The sequence below is a fragment of the Schistocerca americana genome, chromosome 7 (assembly GCF_021461395.2).
Source record: "Schistocerca americana isolate TAMUIC-IGC-003095 chromosome 7, iqSchAmer2.1, whole genome shotgun sequence".
Taxonomy (NCBI): domain Eukaryota; kingdom Metazoa; phylum Arthropoda; class Insecta; order Orthoptera; family Acrididae; genus Schistocerca; species Schistocerca americana.
In genome coordinates, this window is record NC_060125.1 from 449,500,131 (window position 1) to 449,522,528 (window position 22,398).

At 39.6% G+C, this 22,398-nt stretch overlaps 1 protein-coding gene across 3 annotated transcripts in view; it reads left to right on the forward strand.

Annotated features, from left to right (window-relative positions):
* LOC124621758 (DENN domain-containing protein Crag) overlaps positions 1-22,398 on the forward strand; it is a 315,880-nt gene that overhangs the window by 152,141 nt on the left and 141,341 nt on the right. For all 3 annotated transcript variants that reach the window (XM_047147171.1, XM_047147172.1, XM_047147173.1), the window contains 2 exons: positions 6,372-6,515; positions 6,596-7,489. In XM_047147171.1, coding sequence (XP_047003127.1) covers positions 6,372-6,515; positions 6,596-7,489 — 1,038 coding nt within the window. The remainder of the gene's footprint in view (positions 1-6,371; positions 6,516-6,595; positions 7,490-22,398) is intronic.

Consider the following 22,398-nt stretch of genomic DNA (forward strand, 5'->3'; position numbering starts at 1 on the left):
GGAGTTATGATGTGCAAGAAATGTGTAGCACTCATTACGTAGTGGTCCCATTAGATATTTGCAGTACAGAAAAATTTCTGCTGTTTAAAGTGTTCTGAATTCTTGCCTTCGTGGTAGTAAAGTTTCGAGATTTCATAGCCATATAGCAGAGGCGGGACAACCATTGTCAAGTTGGCGAGATGTGTGACGACTGGATGGGTAAATGGAATTCTGTTTTGCATGTCTTTCTTGTTAGTGAAACATTCAGAGAGTGTGTTTCGTTAGTAGGCAAAGTGACTGAGGAGTTTTGTTCAAAAAATTCTGAAACATTATCCACAAAATTTTTCTGTGCTTACCTTTTACTTATTGTGAATGCTACGCTTCGCAGTACTCTCCTCCACAATTGATACACCACCCCTCCCTCCCCCCTCCCTCCCTCCCCCCTCCCTCCCTCCCAATACCATTTCCACTTCCAGAAGCAGTCTTTGTATGTCTCCTGCTAGATCGCTCGAAATGCTGTCTGCGAATTTTCTTGTATCTCATCTATCATTGCAAATCTTCACCCTTTCAATGGGGTTTTCAACTTCGGAAATAAAAGAAGTCCACAAGACCAGGTCTGGATGGTACAGAGGATGAGGCAGCACAGTGATTTTGTTTTTTGTGCAGTAACACACCGACAATGATGAATGTCCAGGTGCCTTATCATGATGCAAGAGCTATGAATTACCTTGCCATATTTCTGGCCATTTCCTTCTCACATTTTCTTGCAGGTGTCACATCACGTCCCAATAGTACCAGCGATTAACACACTGTCCCTGTGGCACGAATTCATGATTTAATCCTTCAAAGTCAAAGAAAACTGTCAGCATCGCTTTGGCATTTGACATGATGTGTTGAGCTTGTTTTGGTCTTAGAGAACCTTTCCCGATCTATGGTGAAGACTGAACCTTGGTCTCAAGATCATGACTGTAGACCCACGCCTCGTCACCAGGTATGATTCTGGTAAGGAACATCTCATTTTCATTAACACAGTCCTAAAGCTCATCACAGATTGTGAGGCAAACGTCTTTCCGGTCTCGACTCATGAGCTGTGGTACGAACTTGGCGGCAACACAATGCTGTGTCAGGATTTCATGACATGATCCAACTGAAATTCTACATTCTTCTACAATCTCTCACACAGTCTGTCTTCAATTGGCATGCACAATTTTGTTGACATTCATGGCGTGTGTCATTGGTAGACATAGAGGGTCATCTTTAGCTTCCATCCGCCCATTCTTAAACTTTGTGATCCATTCGAACACTTAGTCCATCTTAAGCGCTCATCACTATAGGCTTCCTGCATCATTTGGTGTGTCTCTGTAAAGGTTTTCTTTAGTTCCATGTAAAATTTAATGCAGACGCATCACTTCTCTAACTCTGCCGTCTCGAAATCCGCAAACTGCGCACATACTGCGAAACACAGCGTTCTACTCAATATGACACTGAGCAATAACTAACAGACTTACAACAACAAAACTTCCGGCAGTTACACATTAAACACAGGTGTGTGCAGCGATCTCAACTGCATTTTGCTCCAACACACCATTGGCACGAAATTATGAATGTTCTTGGAATTTTTTGAACAGATCTCGTATGTGTTTTGAATATGTGTTGGAGATCATATCATCATACCCTATCAGAGTGATTCCAGAGCAGACTGAGCATGCTTTTTGGTATTTTTAGTCTGACTGAATTGCCCATATATGCTCTTGAAGCTGGTTATGAGTCATTGTAGATCTTCAGGTATATGCACTGGAGAGGCATACTAGAAGAATACTAGGATAGTATTGTGTGAAGAATGATACATTTCTTTGTTATTTTCATCAAGAGCCTGTAGTTCTATTTGTGCAAATGGTTAAAAGAGAAAGTGAAGCACATTCTTTATTTGATGGTAGTCAGTATTGAAACTGAGATATTTACAATGAATACCGAAACTTATGTGTTGAAAGCATAATACACAGAAAGTAAAAGGATACCTGTTTATTAATGAGCATAACTCACGGAAAGATATTTAACTACTAATCAATACCAAGGGGTGTGGCATGAAATTGTTGAAAGAGGCCAAAAAGTCTTCTCTACAAAAATAAGTCAAGTGCTCTAAGAATTTCAAATGCTGAAGATAGTCGTATAAAAACAAAATGAAAATCTGAATGCTTTCTAGATCCCAGAGGGCCCTTGCTACGTAAAACAACAAAAAGTAGTAGTATTTCTCTGCTTTGATTGAGCACCGTACTTTGCGAGCAAAGTTTCACCTTTGTACTAAGATGCCAACTAAAATATGTCAACCTTACACCCTGTTAATCGCTAACAGTATGTGTTTCCAGTACAGTATCATTTCCCACATGTATGGTCTGATAGACCATAATCTTCCTGTTCTTCTTGGTCAGTTTCATACACACAGAAAACTATTTTTCCTTGAAAGAGCACGCATACAAACTTCCTGGCAGATTAATCATATCAGCACACACTCCGCTGCAGAGTGAAAATCTCATTCTGGAAACATCCCCCAGGCTGTGGCTAAGCCATGTCTCCGCAGTATCCTTTCTTTCAGGAGTGCTAGTTCTGCAAGGTTCGCAGGAGAGCTTCTGTAGAGTTTGGAAGGTAGGAGACGAGGTACTGGCAGAAGTAAAGCTGTGAGTACCGGGCGTGAGTCGTGCTTCAGTAGCTCAGTTGGTAGAGCACTTGCCCGCGAAAGGCAAAGATCCCGAGTTTGAATCTCGGTCGGCCACACAGTTTTAATCTGCCAGGAAGTTTCATATCAGCGCACACTCCGCTGCAGAGTGAAAATCTCATTCTGGAAAAATTTATTATCTGCACAGAAATACATGAAGAGTTCTGTGAACCTACAAAAGATACAAAGTAGTTTCCATGCTGTGCTAGGCAAACATTCCACTTTTTCGTTTTCAACATTGGTTTATAAATTTTGTCACAAAGCTTCCAAAACTGTAGATTTTCAAATTTTGATTGGATTCATTCCTGCAAATGCTAAATATCACAAATCTTCGCAGAATAAACCTCATCTTTTAGTATATTCGAGACTATAACCAGACTGTGGTATATGAGAATAGTGAAGGCTTTTAAAAGTTGACTATTTTCCAGTTCTACCAACATATCTTGAATCATAAGTAGGTAATTTACAGAATTGTCAGTCCATTTAAAAAAATAAGTCTTGAGTGATCTATCACTGAAAATCCCTACCCATAAACTCATGCCAAGAGAGTTTAACTCTGTCTCCATTGTAGAATCCTAGTAGAGATAGTTTTGTCTGTTCACTCTGCCATTTGACTTCAACTACCCACTTCAAAAGAATGTTTTTTTTTAAAAAAAACTTGGTATCTACTTCTTGCCTGATTGTGTACGAATAGCAGAATTCCATGTGCCTGTCTGGATCACTTACATTTAGCCCTTGAAGTCTGTGTGATATTAATTTTTGCTTTTTCTGAATACTTTGTAGGTTTGTTCTTGCTATTCCATACTCCTTGGATGCTTGTCTTTGAGATTTAATTAGGTGATTGCATTAACAAAGTGCAACAGTGTTAATATTCTCTTCTGCAGTAACAGACTTTGGCCTACCTGAATATCAGATCTCACTACCAACTCACTCTTTTCAAATCTTTAATTTTAATGGGGGCTGGATGTCTGGAAAATGCTCTGCAAACAAAACATCACTTTAATTAGTCATGTTTCCACCATATTTGCAAAACAAATGTGTACTTTCTATTCATTGTGTCAGATAACAACAAACAACAAACCTCAGACTGCAAGTATCAACAGACTTATGGGTGCTACACACTAGTCAAGTTCACATCTGATTACCACAACATTAGATAAAACAAAGTCTAAGGATTGCCCTTCCCTGTATATTCTTTGTTATTTAAAATCTTCTATAAATAGATAAGGTTACTGTTTTAATGTGTTTCAGATTTGGCAACTTGCTCGCAATTCAACAAGGCATAAGCTGTATATCAATTTAATCATTTTATTTAATTATGGTATCTCCATGCATATGTGTATACTTGTATGAGAGCAGATTTTCTCAACCTATAGTGACAGCACCACAACCACCCACTACAAACATTATTATTATTTCTTTACTTTCTCAGACGTTAAGTCTGGTTAAAAATGGAAAGTGATGCGGACCTCGATCAAGCGTCACTTCCTTGTAACTGTACAGTATATGTTATATTGCATTTAGGAACTTTCGTGTAATTGAACATGTATCAATAATTACGGATTTCTGTAGTTGTATATATAAGTTTGGATGTAGCTGTATTGCATTGATGTACTGGTGGATCTTGTGTGGTATGACTCCTGTAGTTGATAGTATAATTGGTATAATGTCAACTTTATCCTGATGCCACATGTCCTTGACTTCCTCAGCCAGTTGGATGTATTTTTCAATTTTTTCTCCTGTTTTCTTTTGTATATTTGTTGTATTGGGTATGGATATTTTGATTAGTTGTGTTAATTTCTTCTTTTTATTGGTGAGTATGATGCCAGATTTATTATTATTATTATTATTATTATTATTATTATTATTTATAGATGTTAAAATTACTGCTAATTGACACTTCATTCCTTAGTGCCGACTTCTTTCATTTGATATTAGTCTTATGTGCAAATTGTGACATTGGCATTTTGACCCAACAAAGTACTTTCAGTGTTTGAGCTGCATGGCTACAAATAAACTCAGAGGAAGCACTATTTAACTACTTGAATACTGAACCCTGCTCATTGTGTATTCATCACTGACCATGACAGGCAGCAGTTCCTTCTGCCATGCGGGCAGCTGACTGTTTAACAGAGCCTTAATTCAGGAACAGCTGGTTTCCTTTGCACTAATGTTGTCATAACACATGAAAGACTTTCAGTTGTAAGTGATATATATAAGACTATTAAGTACACCAACTAGGACCCTGTTAAAGCTTGTAACGCATTTTGTGCTGAACTTGGCTTTCATTTGAATATGTCTCATTCCATTGCATCTTCTGTTGCATAGCTTATTTCGAAACTTGTGAGCACCTTGCACCCAGGTGGTTGCTGATTTTCAACTCTATAAAGTTATTTAGAGATCTGTTTGCTTATACTTCTGTCCTTTACAAGTATAAAAAATGTTATCCTTTCAGTACTGTTCGTGAGCTATTTTCTATGTTCTGATATACTTTACTGCTACTTAATTTTAAAAATTCTATTAATTTGTTATGATTATTGATGAATGTAAGAAAAACAGTGTTATTGGCTTTAATGCATAATCTGTTCGTCATGTGTTGCTGTATCTTGATAGTGGTGCCATAGTGTAATGAAATGAAGCAGTGAACGCATTGGAATACACGCTGCACTCCAGGGTAAGAGGTATTAGGCTTAACTTCGTGTTTAAGGACTCTGAAGTACCATGCTGTAAGCTGTCTGTGTGTTAGCCCAAATGAATAAATTAAGACAGGCTGATGTCAGTGTGCAAGTTCTGAAATTTGTCTAAGTGACCACAGGAAGGAGTCGTATTACATTTTTGTCGATACCTGTTTCCCAAAACCCAAATTTTGTAAGTACTGCTTACTAGATATAGAACAGTTTAAACTTTTTGCCTGAAGTGTGTAGTACGACGTTTTCATGATTATCTGTAACACAATATAGAGTAATTAAAGGAGATATATGGTTGGCCAGGCAGTACTCACTTTGAGCTGCAGTTCCAAGAACACACTTAAAAGTAGAAAAAACTACACCAACCTGTGGTACCGTTAGCTCAGGCTCCGGGTTTAGAGGAACCCTCCTTTTGTGAGGACAGGAGAGACAAAGATGAAAGAGACTGACTGAAAACACTTGATAAAGAGTGGGTCGGCTTCAGTCAAGGGATGATAGACAATCAGAGTGAGACATAAAGATGGATTAATTCATCTCTGTACTGAAGCTGGCACAATGCTTATGAATATACTGTCTTTAATCTTTTACTCTCTCTGATGCCTCCATCCCTTGTCCTCACAATAAATGTTTTTATCTCAGTCTGTTGGTCAGATGACCTGTCCCTCCTTTCTAACCATCCCTCTCCCCTTCCTGAGGAAGAAATTATCAGTTCAAAAACCCAGGTATAATTTTTTTCCACTTTTAAATGTGTCACTCTCAGTTGTTGAAACTGTGCTTCCTAAAGATTAAATACTGGTCAGCCATCCTGTCTCCTTGTAATTTTACTATTCGACACATGATATTACATTACAGTTATGGACACACATTGCATATTTTATTGTCCAGTTACATTATTGTGCTTGTCAGTGTAGAGTACTGATCACAACAGACATTAAGAAGTAGCTTTTTGTAATTAGAGTTTTCAAATTATTCTCTACTTTTTTTCTGATCAGGTCAGAGAGTTTTGCCAATGATGCTCAAATTTTGGACAAACTTGGTCTTCAGGCAGAACTTCATAACAACACCAATAATGTGCCTTCAATTCCAGAACTTCCCAGAACTACAAAATCTCCAAGTTCTAAAGTCATTCCAAGCAGGTAAATTACATCAACCATTGTAGTAGTCTTTTTCTCCATGCAGTATTTTCTTTTAATTTTCGTGTTGTATATTTTGGCAGGGCTCTGTTTGGTCGTAGAAACAGCCTAACATTACGGCGTCAAAGCCGGGAATCATCGTCAGAACATCTGGAAGAGCGAAGTTCAGCTGGCAGTACTGATGATTTGGACTCTGTTGGCAGTAACACACCCAAACACTTTGGTAAACTAATGTCTGCCTGGGGTTCAAAAGTTAGTCGGGTAGGAAATGAAATGTGGGATCGTGTAGGTATGAAGAAGCTAGACAGTGACAGTAGTCTTAAGAAAAGCAGCACTGATTCTCTTCTTGATTATCATAATAATGTGAAGAATAAGAATATTAAGAATTCGTCCTCCTTTATGGTAAATAAAACTCCCCAAGTTTTGCACTCTGCAACTACTGCAAGTGATACACATCAGACACAGGAGGAAAGAGAGAATTTTCAGTGTGACCCAAATCATGTAAATGGACCACTAGATTCTCCTAGTAAGAATTCTGCTGCTCATTCCCAGAAGACCTCACCCGTAAGGACACCTGTTACGGAGAATGACCCCCTTGGGGCTCTACATATGGAAGATGACATACCCCAAGACACAGAGTCACCAGAACCACCTAACGTTCAAGATCATCCCAGTGCATCTCAGTATAATTCAAACGCTGCAGCAGTTGTGTTAGAGTTGTCAGACAGTGAGAGAGGCCCGGTGCTTTTTGGTGGTCGGGGACGAACTCAGGGTGTGTCTCGTAGTGCAACTTTTACTCAAGAAAGTTCTCAGGTTGGAGATGAGGATGAATTAGAAGAAGGAGAGGGAGAAACTCACTCTGTGCAAGGAAAGTCGATGCAACGATCATCGACAATGCCTGTTGATGTTCCGGTTACGTCTGGTGGGGTAACTTCAAGTATAAGCAGCCTTGGTTCAAGCTTCAAGTTACCATTCAGGTGAGTTTCATTTATATAATTATTGACATCAAGAAACTGGGCAGATTACACTGCAAGGCATCAAAGTTCAGGTAGTTTTTGATACAATTTAAATGAAAAAAATTTTAAAAAATTCTCTACTTTGACAGTAATATTATACAAACCTTTGGACAGTTAAATAGTATATCAAGACATTTTTCCAGTCAAAGTTCACTCATTAATCTTTTTTGCACTACATCCTGCTTCATAAAATAGTGATGTCTGTTAGTTTTCGTATTTGCTAGTAAACAAAACTAAACTCCTAACAAAGTAAAAGATATTCTTTACATCTGGGGTAAAATGACTGACTAATGTGACTTTAAAGCATTAAAGTCCACTGCTTTATTTCCATGAATGAATTTGGACTTCATTTATTTGCAGAGAAAAATCCAAAAACAGTTTTACAGTAAATGTTCAACCAGAAATTTGCTTATATGTATATTGGCTTGCACATCAACACACTCAACTTTACCATGTTGCTGCATATAGCTAAGTGGTGTGTGTGTGTGTGTGTGTGTGTGTGTGTGTGTGTGTGTGTGAGGATGTGTGGCATGTGTGGTTGCATGCATGAAGTGCTTGTGTGCATACGTGGCTCCACTGTGTCATTCACTCTGTGATATAGCAAAAATTTAAGTTATATCAACCACCAGACTAATTGTATAGCATTGCAATGGCCTACTTACACTGCCATTTTATTACTTCTTGCAAAGCATGCACACTGTGAAACAGCAGCAAAAAGTAAACTACATGGCCGGCTTCAATAACCTAAAATATTCTAAGAAGATACTTTGTTTCATGTGAACAAATTTCAGAAAAAATGACAGAAATTGTTGAATTTCTGTTTAATCAGTGCATTTAAGTAAGTGCAGTTTATAGTAATGTTAATAATGAGATCTTTGCTAGCTTTGGGATGAATGCTTTTTTGAGTTACAGTACACATACGCATGCGCGTGTGACCCCTCACCCCACCCCCCACCCTTCCTCCTGTCCTGCCCCCTAACTCTAACTCTAACTCTCTCTCTCTCTCTCTCTCTCTCTCCCCCCCCCCCCCCCCCCGAACATTGCCTGTTAATGAATGGTTGCCCAAGCAGACACATGTGTAGAAGGTGGGGGAGAGGATGGGGGTGAACAATTAGGGAAAATGTGTGGGGCAAGCCTGGGGTTCCCATTTGTCTCAATGTTTCCAGGACAGTCCCAGTTTTTAATTAAATGTCCCGGAGTCCCCAAACCCTCTTTGGGAACAGTGAAATGTCCTGCATTTCCCTCTTAGTGTGACTTTTTACCTTTTTACACTTATTACCTATCCTGATACAATGGTTTGTTTGTTTGAAGTTTCTGAACACTAGCATTGTGTGTCATTTGCATGAAAAAACTGAACTGTTTTAGTTGTCAAGTTCATATAATATATTGATTGATTCAGAAAATTGATGTTATTGTGATCATGTGAACAGGTGCATGTGTTCTAACTTCGGTGTGTTGTACTGTGTAGAGTAGTTCAGTGTTTCCAGTGCTTGCAGCAGGGATTCTGATTATCTAAATATTGCTTATGTTAATTATGGGAAAATGCAAGTGTAAACTAAACAGTAAGGCACTGCAAGAATTCCCATTAATTAAAAGAAGTGAGAAGAATGCTGTGGGTGCAGTTTTGTGGTCCAAAATGTGGCACTGGACATGGAATGCACATTGAATAGTAACTCACATGAAGTCTGACAAACATAAAGCTGAGTTCCAGGTTAACTCTTCAAGGTCAAAATTTGATAACTAGTTTTTGCAGAAGGTAGTTTCAGACATGGATAAGCAACTTCTGGTCCAAGAAGCTTTATTTGTGTACCACATATTCAACCAGAGTTTCAAGTCCATGGACAGCTTCAATGAGATAATTAATTAAATCATTGTTCAACAAGAAGTTCTCATGCTCACAAATGAAAACCAAATTAGTGACCATGAATGTGATTGTGCCATTTTCTAACAAATAATGAAGGAACTGAAAGCAGTAAAGTCTATTTCAGTGATGACAGATTCTTCCAGCCACATAGACTTCAAACTAGCCCTTTAGTGGTTAGGTTTTACCGCCCAGATAAAGGCATTGTAATGAGAGTGTCGTAGTTGGTGAACTTTGGTTGTGGAAGTCCAGAGCATTTGACTCCGTATGTCTTACAGATGATGTTGGAGAAGTACAATCTTAAGAGAAATGTCGTAACAGTTTCTGCTGACGACATACACAGCAAATATGGAGTAAAGAAATGGAAAGATTAAAACAGTATTTTATTTTAAGTTGCAGTGAAAGCGTGAAAATAATTTGATTGGTGTAGGGTGTTCTGCTCATATTGTACACGGCATTGTCCAAACTGGCACAGATTGCACACTAGTTGATATACAGATCATTATTGATTAAATCTACCAACATTTCCATGCCTGTACTGCCCACTTGTTGAGAAACTAAAATCCTTCTCTGACTTCACTGAAGTAAAATACAAGAAACTCTTAGGCTGGAGTAAAATAAGATGGTTATACCTTCTACCAGCTGTTTAAAGTGTCATTGATATTTCCCAAGCATTAGAATCCTACTTCCCATCCCTTAACAAGTATCCTGTCACTCTGAAGACTTCCTCCCCCCCCCCCCCCCCTTCAAAACATCTGCTCTCCTTAATCACTCTTCAGTTTCTTCAAGCTAGTTACAGTATTTTCCCCAACAGTATTCTGTGCATAGAAAAAGAAAATGTAAATGTAACTGATGTTGCAGACAAAAGATTTTTGACATATGTAGTAAATCAATATTACAAGAACGAAAGTTGCTACTCACCATATAGCGGAGATGCTGTGTTCAGATAGGGACAAGAAGAAGATTTTCACACTTAGCTTTCGGCCAATGGCCTTTGCCAACAAGAGATACACATATGCAAACACACACTCAATGCAAACACAACTCGCACACATGACTGCAGTCTCAGGCAACTGAAACCACACTGCAAGCAGCAGCACCAGTGCATGATGGGAGTGGCAGCTGGGTGGGGGAAAGGAGGAGACTGGGGCAGGGAAGGGGAGGAATAGTATGGTGGGGATGGCAGAGAGTGCAGTGCTGCAGGCTGTGTGGGGGGCAGGGGAGGGGGGGGGGGGGGGAGTAATGGAAAAAGAGAGAAATAAATCTTCTTCTTCTTCTTCTGTAGTGGTCAATCCAAGGATTGGTTTGCAACTGCTACAATGGCAGCTTGTCTCCATTCTGTGCGTCTTTCAGCTTTTCTCTTCATTTCTTTATAGGTGTCACATCCCACATCTTTCATGATTTGATCCATGTACCTCAGTCGTGGTCTTCCTCTTGGTCTTTTTCCCTCGACATATCCCTCTATGATTGTGTTCAGGAGTCCTTTATGTCTTAATAGATGGCCTGTAAATTGCACTCTTCTTTTAACAATGAAACTCCAGAAGCTTCTCTTCTCACCTGCTCTTTCCAGAACCACTTCGTTTGTGACCTTGTCGATCCATTTTATTTTGAGCATGCGTCTATAGCACCACATTTCAAAAGAATTTAGCTTCTGCTGTTCCTCTGTCCCGAGAGTCCATGTTTCACACCCATAGCATGCCACACTCCACACATATGATTTCAAAAATCTTTTCCTGGTTGCAAGGCTGATGCTCTTAGATGTTAATATGTTTTTCTTCTTGTTAAAAGCAGCCTTTGCTTGAGCTATTCTACTTCTCACTTCTGCCTTGCTCCTTCCATCCCTGGTAATATTACTGCCCAGATAAGTAAATTTATCAACTTGTTCAAGCAGTTCATTGCCTACATGAACTTGGACTTTCACTTGATCTTCTTTGTCGCATGCCATTACTTTTGTTTGTGCTTTATTAATTCTCATATTATATTCTTCACCCATAACTTTATCCATTCTATTCAGTAGGACTACAAGATCTTCTTCACTTTCAGACAGGACAGCTATATCATCGGCATATCTTATCATATCTATTCGTTGGCCATGAATTACTACACCTGTCTGTGAATTTTCCCTTACTTTTTTCAGCGCCTCTTCAATGTATACGTTAAAGATAACAGGGGATAGTGCGCAACCTTGTCGGACACCTTTCCGTATCTGCACCTCTTCTTGTTTTGTCCGTCCACGGATAACTGCTGTCTCGTTTTTGTATAGGTTCCATATCATTTTTCTATCTTTATGGTCTATTCCTACTTTTTTGAGTACCTCAAACATTTTATCCCATTTAACATTATCAAAGGCTTTCTCTACATCTACGAAAGCTATGTATGTTTTCAGGTTCTTATCTAGTCGTTTCTCTATTATTAGTTTTAGAGCAAATATTGCTTCTCTGGTTCCTCTATCTTTCCGGAATCCAAACTGGTCTTCGGAGAGTGTAGCTTCGACTTTTTGTTCTATGCGTTTTAGGATAATCGAGGTTAATATTTTAGAGGCGTGAGTAACTAGGCCGAGTGTCCTATAATTTTCACATCTTGTAGCATTTGCCTTCTTTGGAATGGGGTTCATAATGTTTTTCTCAAAGTCTTTAGGAATTTTACCCTGCTCGTACATGTTGAAAACAAGATTATACAACTCCTGATTCAGTTTTGCTCCTCCAGATTTCAGAAGTTCGGCTGGGATATTGTCTATACCAGGCGATTTGTTGTTTTTCAATTTTTTCAGAGCTAGTTCAAACTCTACCTTTAATATAGGTTCACCTATGTTGTGTGCATCTACTTCTGTTTCTTCTTCCATGATGCTTTCAGACAGGTCTGGTCTGCTGTACAGTTTTCCTGTATATTGTTTCCATCTTCTTGCAACTTCATAATAAATAAAAATAATAAAATAAAGTAAAATTAAAAAACAGTGGATGTGGTGATAGAATGACGGCTGTGTAGTGTTGGAATTGGAGTAGGGAGGGGCTGGATTGGTGAGGAGAGCGACTAACAAATGTTGAGGCCAAGGGGGTTATGGGAACATAGGATGTATTGCAGGGAAAGTTCCCACCTGCACAATTCAGAAAATCTGGTGTTGTTCGGAAGGATCCATATGGCACTGGCTGTGAAGCAGTCATTGAAATAAAGGATATCATGTTTGGCAGCACGTTCAGCAGCAGGGTGGTCCACTTGTTTCTTGGCCACTGTTTGTCGGTGGCCCTTCATACCGACGGACAGCTTGTTGGTTGTCATGCGTACATAGAATGCAGCAGTTGTTGCAGCTTAGAATGCAGCACAGTGGTTGCAGCTTAGAATGCTGCACAGTGGTTGCAGCTTAGCTTGTAGACCACATGATTGGTTTCACAGGTAGCCCTGCCTGTGATGGGATGGGTGATGTTAGCGATCAGACTAGAGTAGGTGGTGGTGGGAGGATGTATGGGACAGATCTTGCATTTAGGTGTATTACAGGGGTATGAGCCATGAGGTAAGGTATTGGGAGCAGAGGTTGTGTGAGGATGGATGAATATATTGTGTAGATCCGGTGGACGGCGGAATACCACTGTGGGAGGGTTGGGAAGGATAGTGGGCACGACAAGAGGTAATCAAAACCCTGGTGGAGAATGTAATTCAGTTGCTCCAGTCCTGGGTGGTCCTGAGTTATGAGGGAAATGCTTCTCTGTGGCCGGACGGTAGGGCTTTGGGAGGTGGTGGGAGACTGGAAAGATACCCCTGCCCCCTACATCCTCCCACCACCACCTGCTCTAGTCCAGTCACTAACGTCACCTATGCCATCAAAGGCAGGGCTACCTGCGAAACCTGTCATGTGGTCTACAAGCTAGGCTGCAACAACTGTATTGCATTCTATGTAGGCATGACAACCTACATGCTGTCTGTCTGTCTGTCTGTCTGCCTGTCTGTCTGTAGGAATGTCCACTGACAAACTTTGGCCAAGAAACAAATGGACCATCCTGTTGCTGAACATGTTGCCAAACATTTCAATGACTGCTTCACAACCTGTGCCATATGGATCCTTCCCACCAACACCAGTTTTTCTGAATTTTGCAGGTGGAAACTTTCCCTGCAATACATCCTACATTCCTGTAACCCTCCTGGCCTCAACCTTCATTAGTCGCTTTCCTCACCCATCTAGCCCCTTCCCTGCTCCCGTTCCAGCGCTACAGAGCCGTCATTCTGCCAAGACATCCAGTCTTTTTTTAAATTTATTTATTTATTTATTTTTATTTCTCTCCTTTTCCGCTACTCTCCCCACCTCTCCCCTGCCCGCATCCCAACCTGCAGAACTTCACTGTCTGCCAACCCCACCATACTATCCCTCCCCCTCCCAGCCACAGCTTCCTCCTTTCACCCACCCAGTCACCACTCCCATCATGCACTGATACTGCTGCTCGTAGTAGGGCTTCAGTTACCTGAGACTGCAGTGGTGTGTGTGAGTTGCATTTGTGTGTGTGCGTTGACAAAGGCCATTGGCCGAAAGCTTTAAATGTGAAAATCATCTTGTTGTGCCTATCTGTGACTCAGCATCTCCACTATATGGTGAGTAGCAACTTTCCTTCTCATAGTATTGTTACATTCCATCCTGGGTATTCCCATTGTTTGATTGTAGTAAAACAATAGTTACATTAGTTGAAAAGTGAGGGGCTAGTGACACATCACCAGTTTAACAATATCACCACAGCTCTTTCTGGTACCTGCATTGGATGGATTCGTGAATGATGTGAACCATTACTGGTAATTCTTTAACTGATGAAGAAGACCACCCTATGTAAAACCTTCAGCTGTATTAGTGTTCAAGAATTGCTTAGTTTTGTAAAATCTAGTGTCGTGAACTTTACTATGGACAAGGGAGAACTATTTGATGAGTGCTGTTGTGTAATCTGAGTGAAGGTAAACTGCTGGACTGTAATGTTGGTGTCAGTGAAAAACAGAGAGAAAATTTTACTCATTCTTTGCAATGAGTGTGTATCTAATACATTTAAACACTTGGTTGAATTTTCACTAACTATTCCAGGTTCTAATGCATCTCCCAAAAGAGTGTTTTCAGTAATTAAAACTTTGTGGATAGATGAAAGAAACAGTAAAAGCTCTGTCAATGATAAAAACCACATTTGTTAGTCTAAATAATTTAACTGGATAGATAAAAAATCTACTTACCAAGCGGCAGCAGAACACACACACAAAATACGGTTGTATTTGACAAGCTTTCGGAGCCAGTGGCTCCTTCTTCAGGCAGAATGGTTGAAGGGAAAGGAAGAGGGGTGAAGGGAAAGGACTGGAGAGGTCTAGGAAAAAGGGGCAGTTTTGGGAAGGTCACCCAGAACAGCAGATCAGAAGAGACTGCATGGAATGAGAAGGAATGACTGTTGGGGACTGCATTGGACAAGATATGAAAACCTGAGAGCTTAAAGGTCGAAGACAGGGTAATATGCAGGCAGAGATTACTGCTTAAACATCATCTATGAGTTAATAAAAGTGAAAAGCTAAGTGCATTGTATTTAACAGAGGTGGTAGGGGAGCAGTGAAAAATAGATGTGTAAGACAATGACAGATGTAGAAAACTAAAATGGAGTGAAGCAAAATACTGAGATGGAAGAAATTAATATAAAATAAGGCCAGGTGGATGTTGTAGTGCTGGTTCCCGCCTGCGGAGTTCTGAGAAATTGGTGTCTGTGTTTCTGCCGCCGCTTGGTGACTACTAGAGTTTTTATATATCAAGTTAAATTATTTTGTCAATAATTGATTATTTTTGTTGTTATATTTGTTAGTCTCTCTTATGTGAGCTTCTACAATTTGCTACTTAATGAAAATAAACTACTAGAGCAAATACTCCACACTCCACTAAATAGTATTATTCAAGCACTGCCTTCAGCGCAAAATGTGAGAAATTTTTTTTTATATCTGTACCCATGCGTGCAACACTGCCATTAATCCCTCATAAGTCATATTGTAGATTATGTGAAAATAAACTCTTATTAAGCCTCTATTGATTGTAACTCTATTATCCCCTGAGTTTTACTAATTTTGTTATTTTGAAAATGCTGTGAATTTAATTAAAATAATAAGGGAACTCAAGGCATGTTGCGTGTGTGGAAGTACTGAAAGGTTTGTGTGTGTCATAAAACTTGGAGGGTGGAATATGAATGAGAGACAAAAGGGGGGACTGATGAAGGGGGAATACATAAGTGAGAACAGTTGCTCCCTCTGATAATACACATCCTCTTCTCTGTGCCCCTGAAACAAACATTTCAGTGTGGATACTAAATACATAGAAGACTCTACTGCAAGAAGATATTGAGAATACATGCATCCTTTTATAAACTATTAAAAATGTTGTAAAATGTACAATGTCAAACCCGAAGTTCTGAGAAATGGTTAACAATATATCACATGTAACCCAGATAAATCTGTATTAGACAGGAGGGAAAGAAAATTGTGTGGAGTAAATGATGGTAGTAAGCTTTGTGGGCAGTAAGAATACATTATGAAATCACAGGCTACAGATTCATCACTGGAAAAGAAGAGAACCAGAAATAAATCGCACACAATTGTCACAACACTTCCTTCCCGCTTTACGTTTAGGCATGGTGACGCTAAAGATTGAAGGGTTAAAATATATTCTATTATGGCAACACACGCTATACTTTTGGTGGCAATGTTTTGCATCATGTTAGCCATCACATTCACACTTGCTGCAGCTGGTAAGGAATTTAAGAGTTTCTGTGTTTCTGTAGAGGGAAACTTACTGTTACTCACTTATCCTTGCCTTAAACTGGCCTGAATTCAATAACACAAATCACTTTAACCAGTCAATTATATTGATTGTTCCATTACACATTTTGGCAAATTATACACCTCTCATCAAGTATATTTGCATAAATTAACAAGACACCAAATTTGTAAAAAATTGTTGAGCAGTCTGATCCACTTTCTGGTAGTGATCACAGAAAAGTATTGGGATTAAAAACACTGTATATAACCTGAATTAAACAAAATATGCATACGGAGACAACATATAATCTTTGTTTAGTCAGTAATGGAAATACCAACTAAAGAGATTGGTTGTGATAATTTTTGTGTGTTCATTAACAGTCCAGATTCCTCACATATCAACAATGTTTTTTTTAATGAATTATTCTGTCTAACATCCTTGTACCATAAGAAGACACCAATTTTACAAATAAGGAATAACAGATGAAGTTGCAGTTTAATGTATGCTTGGCAGAATGCATGGAAGATAATGCAGAATATGTTATATTTGACCATAACATTAGATCATTGCGAAGTGCTGAGTAAAAGAATTTTCTTTTCTCTACTATTGCATACAGTGAGTAATTGTTTGAAAGTCACACTCCATATGGACCTGTGATTTTTAGCTGTTTTTGATTTACAGACTATCATCCCGAAAATAGGATAGAGTGAATATTACTAACATGTGGGTGATGCCCATTAAATCACCTACTAACAGTTGCAGTTTCCACTGTCACTGAGGCGACAGCATCTTAGGTAAAGGAGTTCAGTTACTTTAGTGTGCATAAACTCCCCTTAATTTTAGTGGGTCATAAAGGAAGAACAGACCTCATTTACTAAATTCCTTCTGACAAAAAGTGAGTAATAATGGCAAGTAGTAAACTGATTGAATACATAATAAATAATGATCAATATTTGGGTTACTGCATTAGGAAAGGTGTCCTCATTTTATAAAAAGAAATCTATTGAAAAAAGTAGCAGGTGTTTTGAAATTCAGTCAGAAGCTGAAAAGAGTCTGACTCTCTGCAAAGAGAGAAAGACTCCTGGGAGGGGGGCCTCAGGACATGACCACAATCAGAGATGACCAGCACCTGCATCCAGGGCAGATGACACAGAATGGGGTGGAGATGAAGCAAATGGCATGCTGTGAAGGCGCCTATTGAAAAAGAAAAAAGAAAATATCTGAGGAAGAAAGTAGGGCCTGGATTGCCGGCAACAGGCAGGAAGGAAGGACCGTGTGGACTGGCAGTTTTTGGGCTAGAGGTGAGGAAGCATTGTCAGAATCTGAAAAAGCGAAGGCAGCGGCATTGATTCCTGCACAGGTGGGACATTGGGCAAGCAGGACACAGTCAAAGAAGTTGTGAGTTGTGCAGGAAGCACTGTGTGTGATGCAGAAGCTGTGCCATGCTGTCTGTAGCATGTGGGGGCATTGACACCAAACAGTGCTGCATCAAGCAGGGAGTGTGATCATCAGTGTTGTTCCTCTGTCAGCTGGCAACTCAATAGTAGCTTCCACCCCTGCATTGTCTGTAGTGGTAGCGGAGCATGATTCTTCATCAGTGACACTAAGCTACCCTCCCTGGACTGGTTTGGTTGTCCCTGCACACAGACCTTTAGGGATGAGTTGTGGCTGCTGTTATATGTGCTGTTTGGTACAGGTTCGCTGGTCTGGAGGTATTGTCTTCCACAACCTATAATTGATTGTGATGCCTAAATAAGCCCCTTTGAGAGTAATGTCATGACTACATTCCGTTTAAATGACAGATTTGAATGTCTCTGGTCTGTCAGTGATAGTTATTCTTACAATACATGCTCCTGTCGGCTGGATATATTCCCCATATGCAACCTTATATACAATCACGTTTGTATGACAGAAAACAATTTTCTTTAGCTGACAATGATAAGCATTCAAATCACAGAAAAAGAATCCCAAGTTGATTATTGCCCAAACTGGTTGGCTGTCAGGATATCCTGTCACCTCTGTAACTGTCATCCATGAAGGATTTTTACCTTTACCTCACTTCCATAAATGGCCACTTCACTTAGATTTCCTGAATTCAGCAGATAGGTAAGTGGCTGGTACATCTGTAGAGCGACAGGGAATGGCTAGAGCGTGTTGTCTTCCACCTCTGCAGTGGCATATGACATGTCCAGGGTTTCCACAGTGAAAACAGAGCAGTGTGTTGTCTTCCATCCTTCAGATGTCTGTCCTCCCATGGGACGTTTTACTTGGTGGTGGAATTGGTCATACCCACTTTGATTAGATGCTGAGTTGTCATTTGATGGTGGTGGCATAAGACCAAGTTGGCCGAGTCGATTCTCCATCGCACATTTGACTGGTGGAGTTTGGTGTGAAAGATTGATACAACTCTTCTTCAACATTCTCTGTTACCTCCTGATGTTTATGGTTACTTTGTGAACTCAGTTCAACATTTCTGGCTGCCTTACTCTACTGTATCTTTTCTCTTACTCTCTGGCATATGGGAGGAGCAAGGTCATGGTGGTTCTCCCAAACTCCTCTTTTCTGTGGATTTCCTAGATACACTGGTGTCACTTGATGACTGTTCTGTTGTTGTGGCCTTCTTTACCAGAAGAGTTTGGTACATGTCCTCTGCAACTCCTATCATCAACTGTGAGATTTTGCGGGTGCCTGTCATATTGGGATTTACAGTGCTGTAAATTGTCAAAACTTTCTTTATCAATGACTGTCATTGCACCATGACACTGAACCCTATTCTTTGATATTGTTCTTCTGTTAAAAGGACTTGCTATCAACTGTCACTAAAAATTTTCTTCAGTTCAGCAGGGAATTTTTTCCGAGCTATTGAGCTGTACCATCCAAGTAAAAGTACACATTTTCCAAACACATCATGTCATACAACCTGTTGTATCTGGCAACTCAGTCAAATCCTTTCAGCTCTTTTGTAAGGTTGTGACCAGTATCTCCAGAAATCACGAGTAGGCGTCTGATGTGCAGCGGTCTCCTGAATATACAGACTGTGGGACTGATGTATTGCTTGCATTTGGTTCCTGTCTGTGCAGTTGAGGATTTTACATTGCCTAATTGAAGCAATGGTGATGAAGATGCCTTGAGGATACCCATTCCACCAAACAATGTCATGTCAAAATCACAATCAAGTCCAAATCCAAAGGCAGGTTCATTAGCATCCAAATCCAAAGGCAGGTTCGTCAGCAAAGCACAACAGTTAGAAATGAAAGTAAGTTTATTCCTGACACTGATGTACTGTCAATACAATACTGATCTTTGGACAGTGAGTGCAGTTATATATTCAAACATCAAATGTTCCAATGAGCTAATATTCCTACAACCATTGAATATTGCATACATGCAAACATTTCAAATGTAATATATTTCAAGAACCTTCCAGAAATGATAAATAATAAATAACAAATAATGTGTGAAGCAACGACCAGCAGCATGCCAAGCAGTGATGCTAAGCCTACACAATGCTGATGGCACCAGAGCATGTGGCAATACAATCCATCCTTCCAGATATAGCTAAGTAAATTATGTTGTTCCAACACTGCAGCATGGGCTCCTTGTCTGCCCCTAATCATACCTCTGAGAAGATGCAAGTAGTGTAGGCAACACAACAGACAACAGTAGTACATTCTGTGGATGCACGAGTTGCTTGGCCACCCGTGCCTGAAGCACGCAGGCAATGGAGTACGATCACCTATGTTATGGGGCAGCTACTAGACTGCCCACATATTAGTTGTTTGCCCGTACATGCCTGTGCTTGTCCATTTGCTTGCCAGTGGGCACACAAACTCAACAGCTTGAAGTAAGTAAACACCAGTTGCAAATCTATATTGTATGACAAGTTGGTCGTCTTTGGTGCTGAGTACTGTTCACACAGTTTAGGTGCAAAGTATAAAACATCTTAAATAATCTCTTTTGCACTCTTCAGTTGTAGCTGTAATCAGTCATTATTATCTGTGGTGAATACTAGTCACTAAACTGTGCAAACCACTGAGCCATGGGCATAAAAGTTTAATACTGAAATTAAGATTTAGATATTAAGAAAAGTGATCAGTAAACTGGAAATTTTTTATTTGAATGCATAGAAATACACATGGTGGCAGCAGATGGAAGCATATAGAAAGACATGAAATATATTGCTTTGGGGAGCAGAGGTCTTCAGTAGAGAGGAAAGATTTGGAGAAGAGACTGACAAGACTTGACCATGCAGGAAAAGTCGTCCACAATATCCTGTAAGGGAAGACTGTCTGCCTGGGATGTTAAGGGAAAGTGTGTTGTTGCTATTTGAGAAAATTTGTAATTTTAATAACTTACAAGTGGCAGGATGTTAGTAGATAAGACCAAGGTGAGTGGAATTGCATCATAAACCTGATTAGATAGGAATGGGATTGGAGGGTGGTTGAAGAAAAAATTGTAGACCCAGAGAAAAAAACAAATGAACAGGTAATACAAGAAAAAGAAATGGGAACGAAGTCTTTCGTGATGGCATTTATGTGTAAAACATTCTCAGTTTTCTTGCCACGTTAATTCGGGATAAAATCTCAATCTTTCGACGATTACCTCCATTGTCATCATCAGGAGCAACTGACTGTCTTCACTGCTGCTGTGGTAGCCTTTTTTATAGCCTGTGGATGGCTTCTGATTGGTCAGCTTGTGATTGGTCAGTGATTACGTACTGCTGTCGCAGACGGTGGCAATGTGTGCGCCAGTGGCGCCACCGCTGCCGTTGGGGCGTAAACCTTGGAAGGAACGTCTCTGTTGCTTCTCTGCATCAAGCGCTCGTTTCCATGCACAGCCCAGATGGTATCCGCTATCGCGGTTAAAGTTATTCTGGCTCATTCTTATTTCAACAGCCTCCTTAATAACAGAATCCCAGTACATGGAGGCATGGGACAGAATTTTTGTTTCATCAAACAATATTTTATGTTTGTTTGTGAGGCTGTGCTCTGCAGTTGCCGATTTCTCCAGTTCTCTATTTTTAATATGGCGCTGTTCTGCGCAGTAGTCGGAAACAGTATGAATGAATGGTGTGACCTATATAATTGCTTCCACACTCACAGGGGATATTATATACTCCAGGGACCCTGAAGCCGAGATTGTCCTTAACAGGGCGCATCATCTCCTTAATTTTCTTAGGACGACAAAAAATTGGTCTTATACCCCGTCTACGCAGGACTCTTCCTATTTGGCTGGAAATAGCACCACAAAAAGAAAGAACTGCAATCGGTGTTTCATCCTGTGAGTGTGCAGCATTTCCAGGTTTCCTTTTTTTTTTCCAGTTGCTCCTGACGATGACGATGGAGGTAATAGTCAAAAACTTGATATTTTATCTCGAATTGGCGCACAAGAAAACCGAAAATGTTTTACATATAAGAAAAAGAAACCATAAAAAAGAGGGAAAAGACAGTAAAACTTAGTTGGAATTGAAATAAAATAGGTCGTGAAAACTAAGGACACATTGTAGAAACTATTTCCCTTTTGTTATTTTCTGAGGAACTACAATGAAATCTGGTTTTACATTCATCATGCTTCCTTATAATGTGTACTAGATTGTACTTTCGATACCAGTATCATTTGCTTCCTTTCCTGTCCCATTCCGAAAAGGTGTGCGGGAAGGACGACTGTTGGTTAGGCTCTGTTTGAACCATAACTTTTCTGATTTGGACATCATGGCTATGTCCCCTTATTGAAAATAATTATGACTTTGATTTTTCCCGATCACTTTGTTCTTCAATGACCTGTGGTAAATTGCTGCTATAAGGGGTATGAGTACATCTGCCTAGTAGATATAGAATCATAAAGGAATCTTATTTGGTGAAATTTCCATTCCTATGTTGAGTGATTGTGGTTGATTTTCAGGTCTGTGATTACTTATTTCAATACCTGTCATTACAGCCCTTTCATTGTTCGTATGATGATTGAAAGGAACAACAAGTGTTTGATCTTTGACAGTGAACCAATATCAGAAGACTGAATTCAATTTTTTGGGATTGTCTCTGTCCTTAATTTGATAACCAATGAGCACTTGTATTGATGATTTTTGTCTGTTTAGTGACTTTACTTAACCCATTAAGTCCCAAATTAATTTTTTTTTTAAATTGAATTTTTTATTCCTTAATTATAATGTACATAGTGTATGAACCACAATAAGTACAAAAATAGCCAAAGAATATTTATACATGCTGATATAATTGCCGTCCTCAAAATAAGACGCTG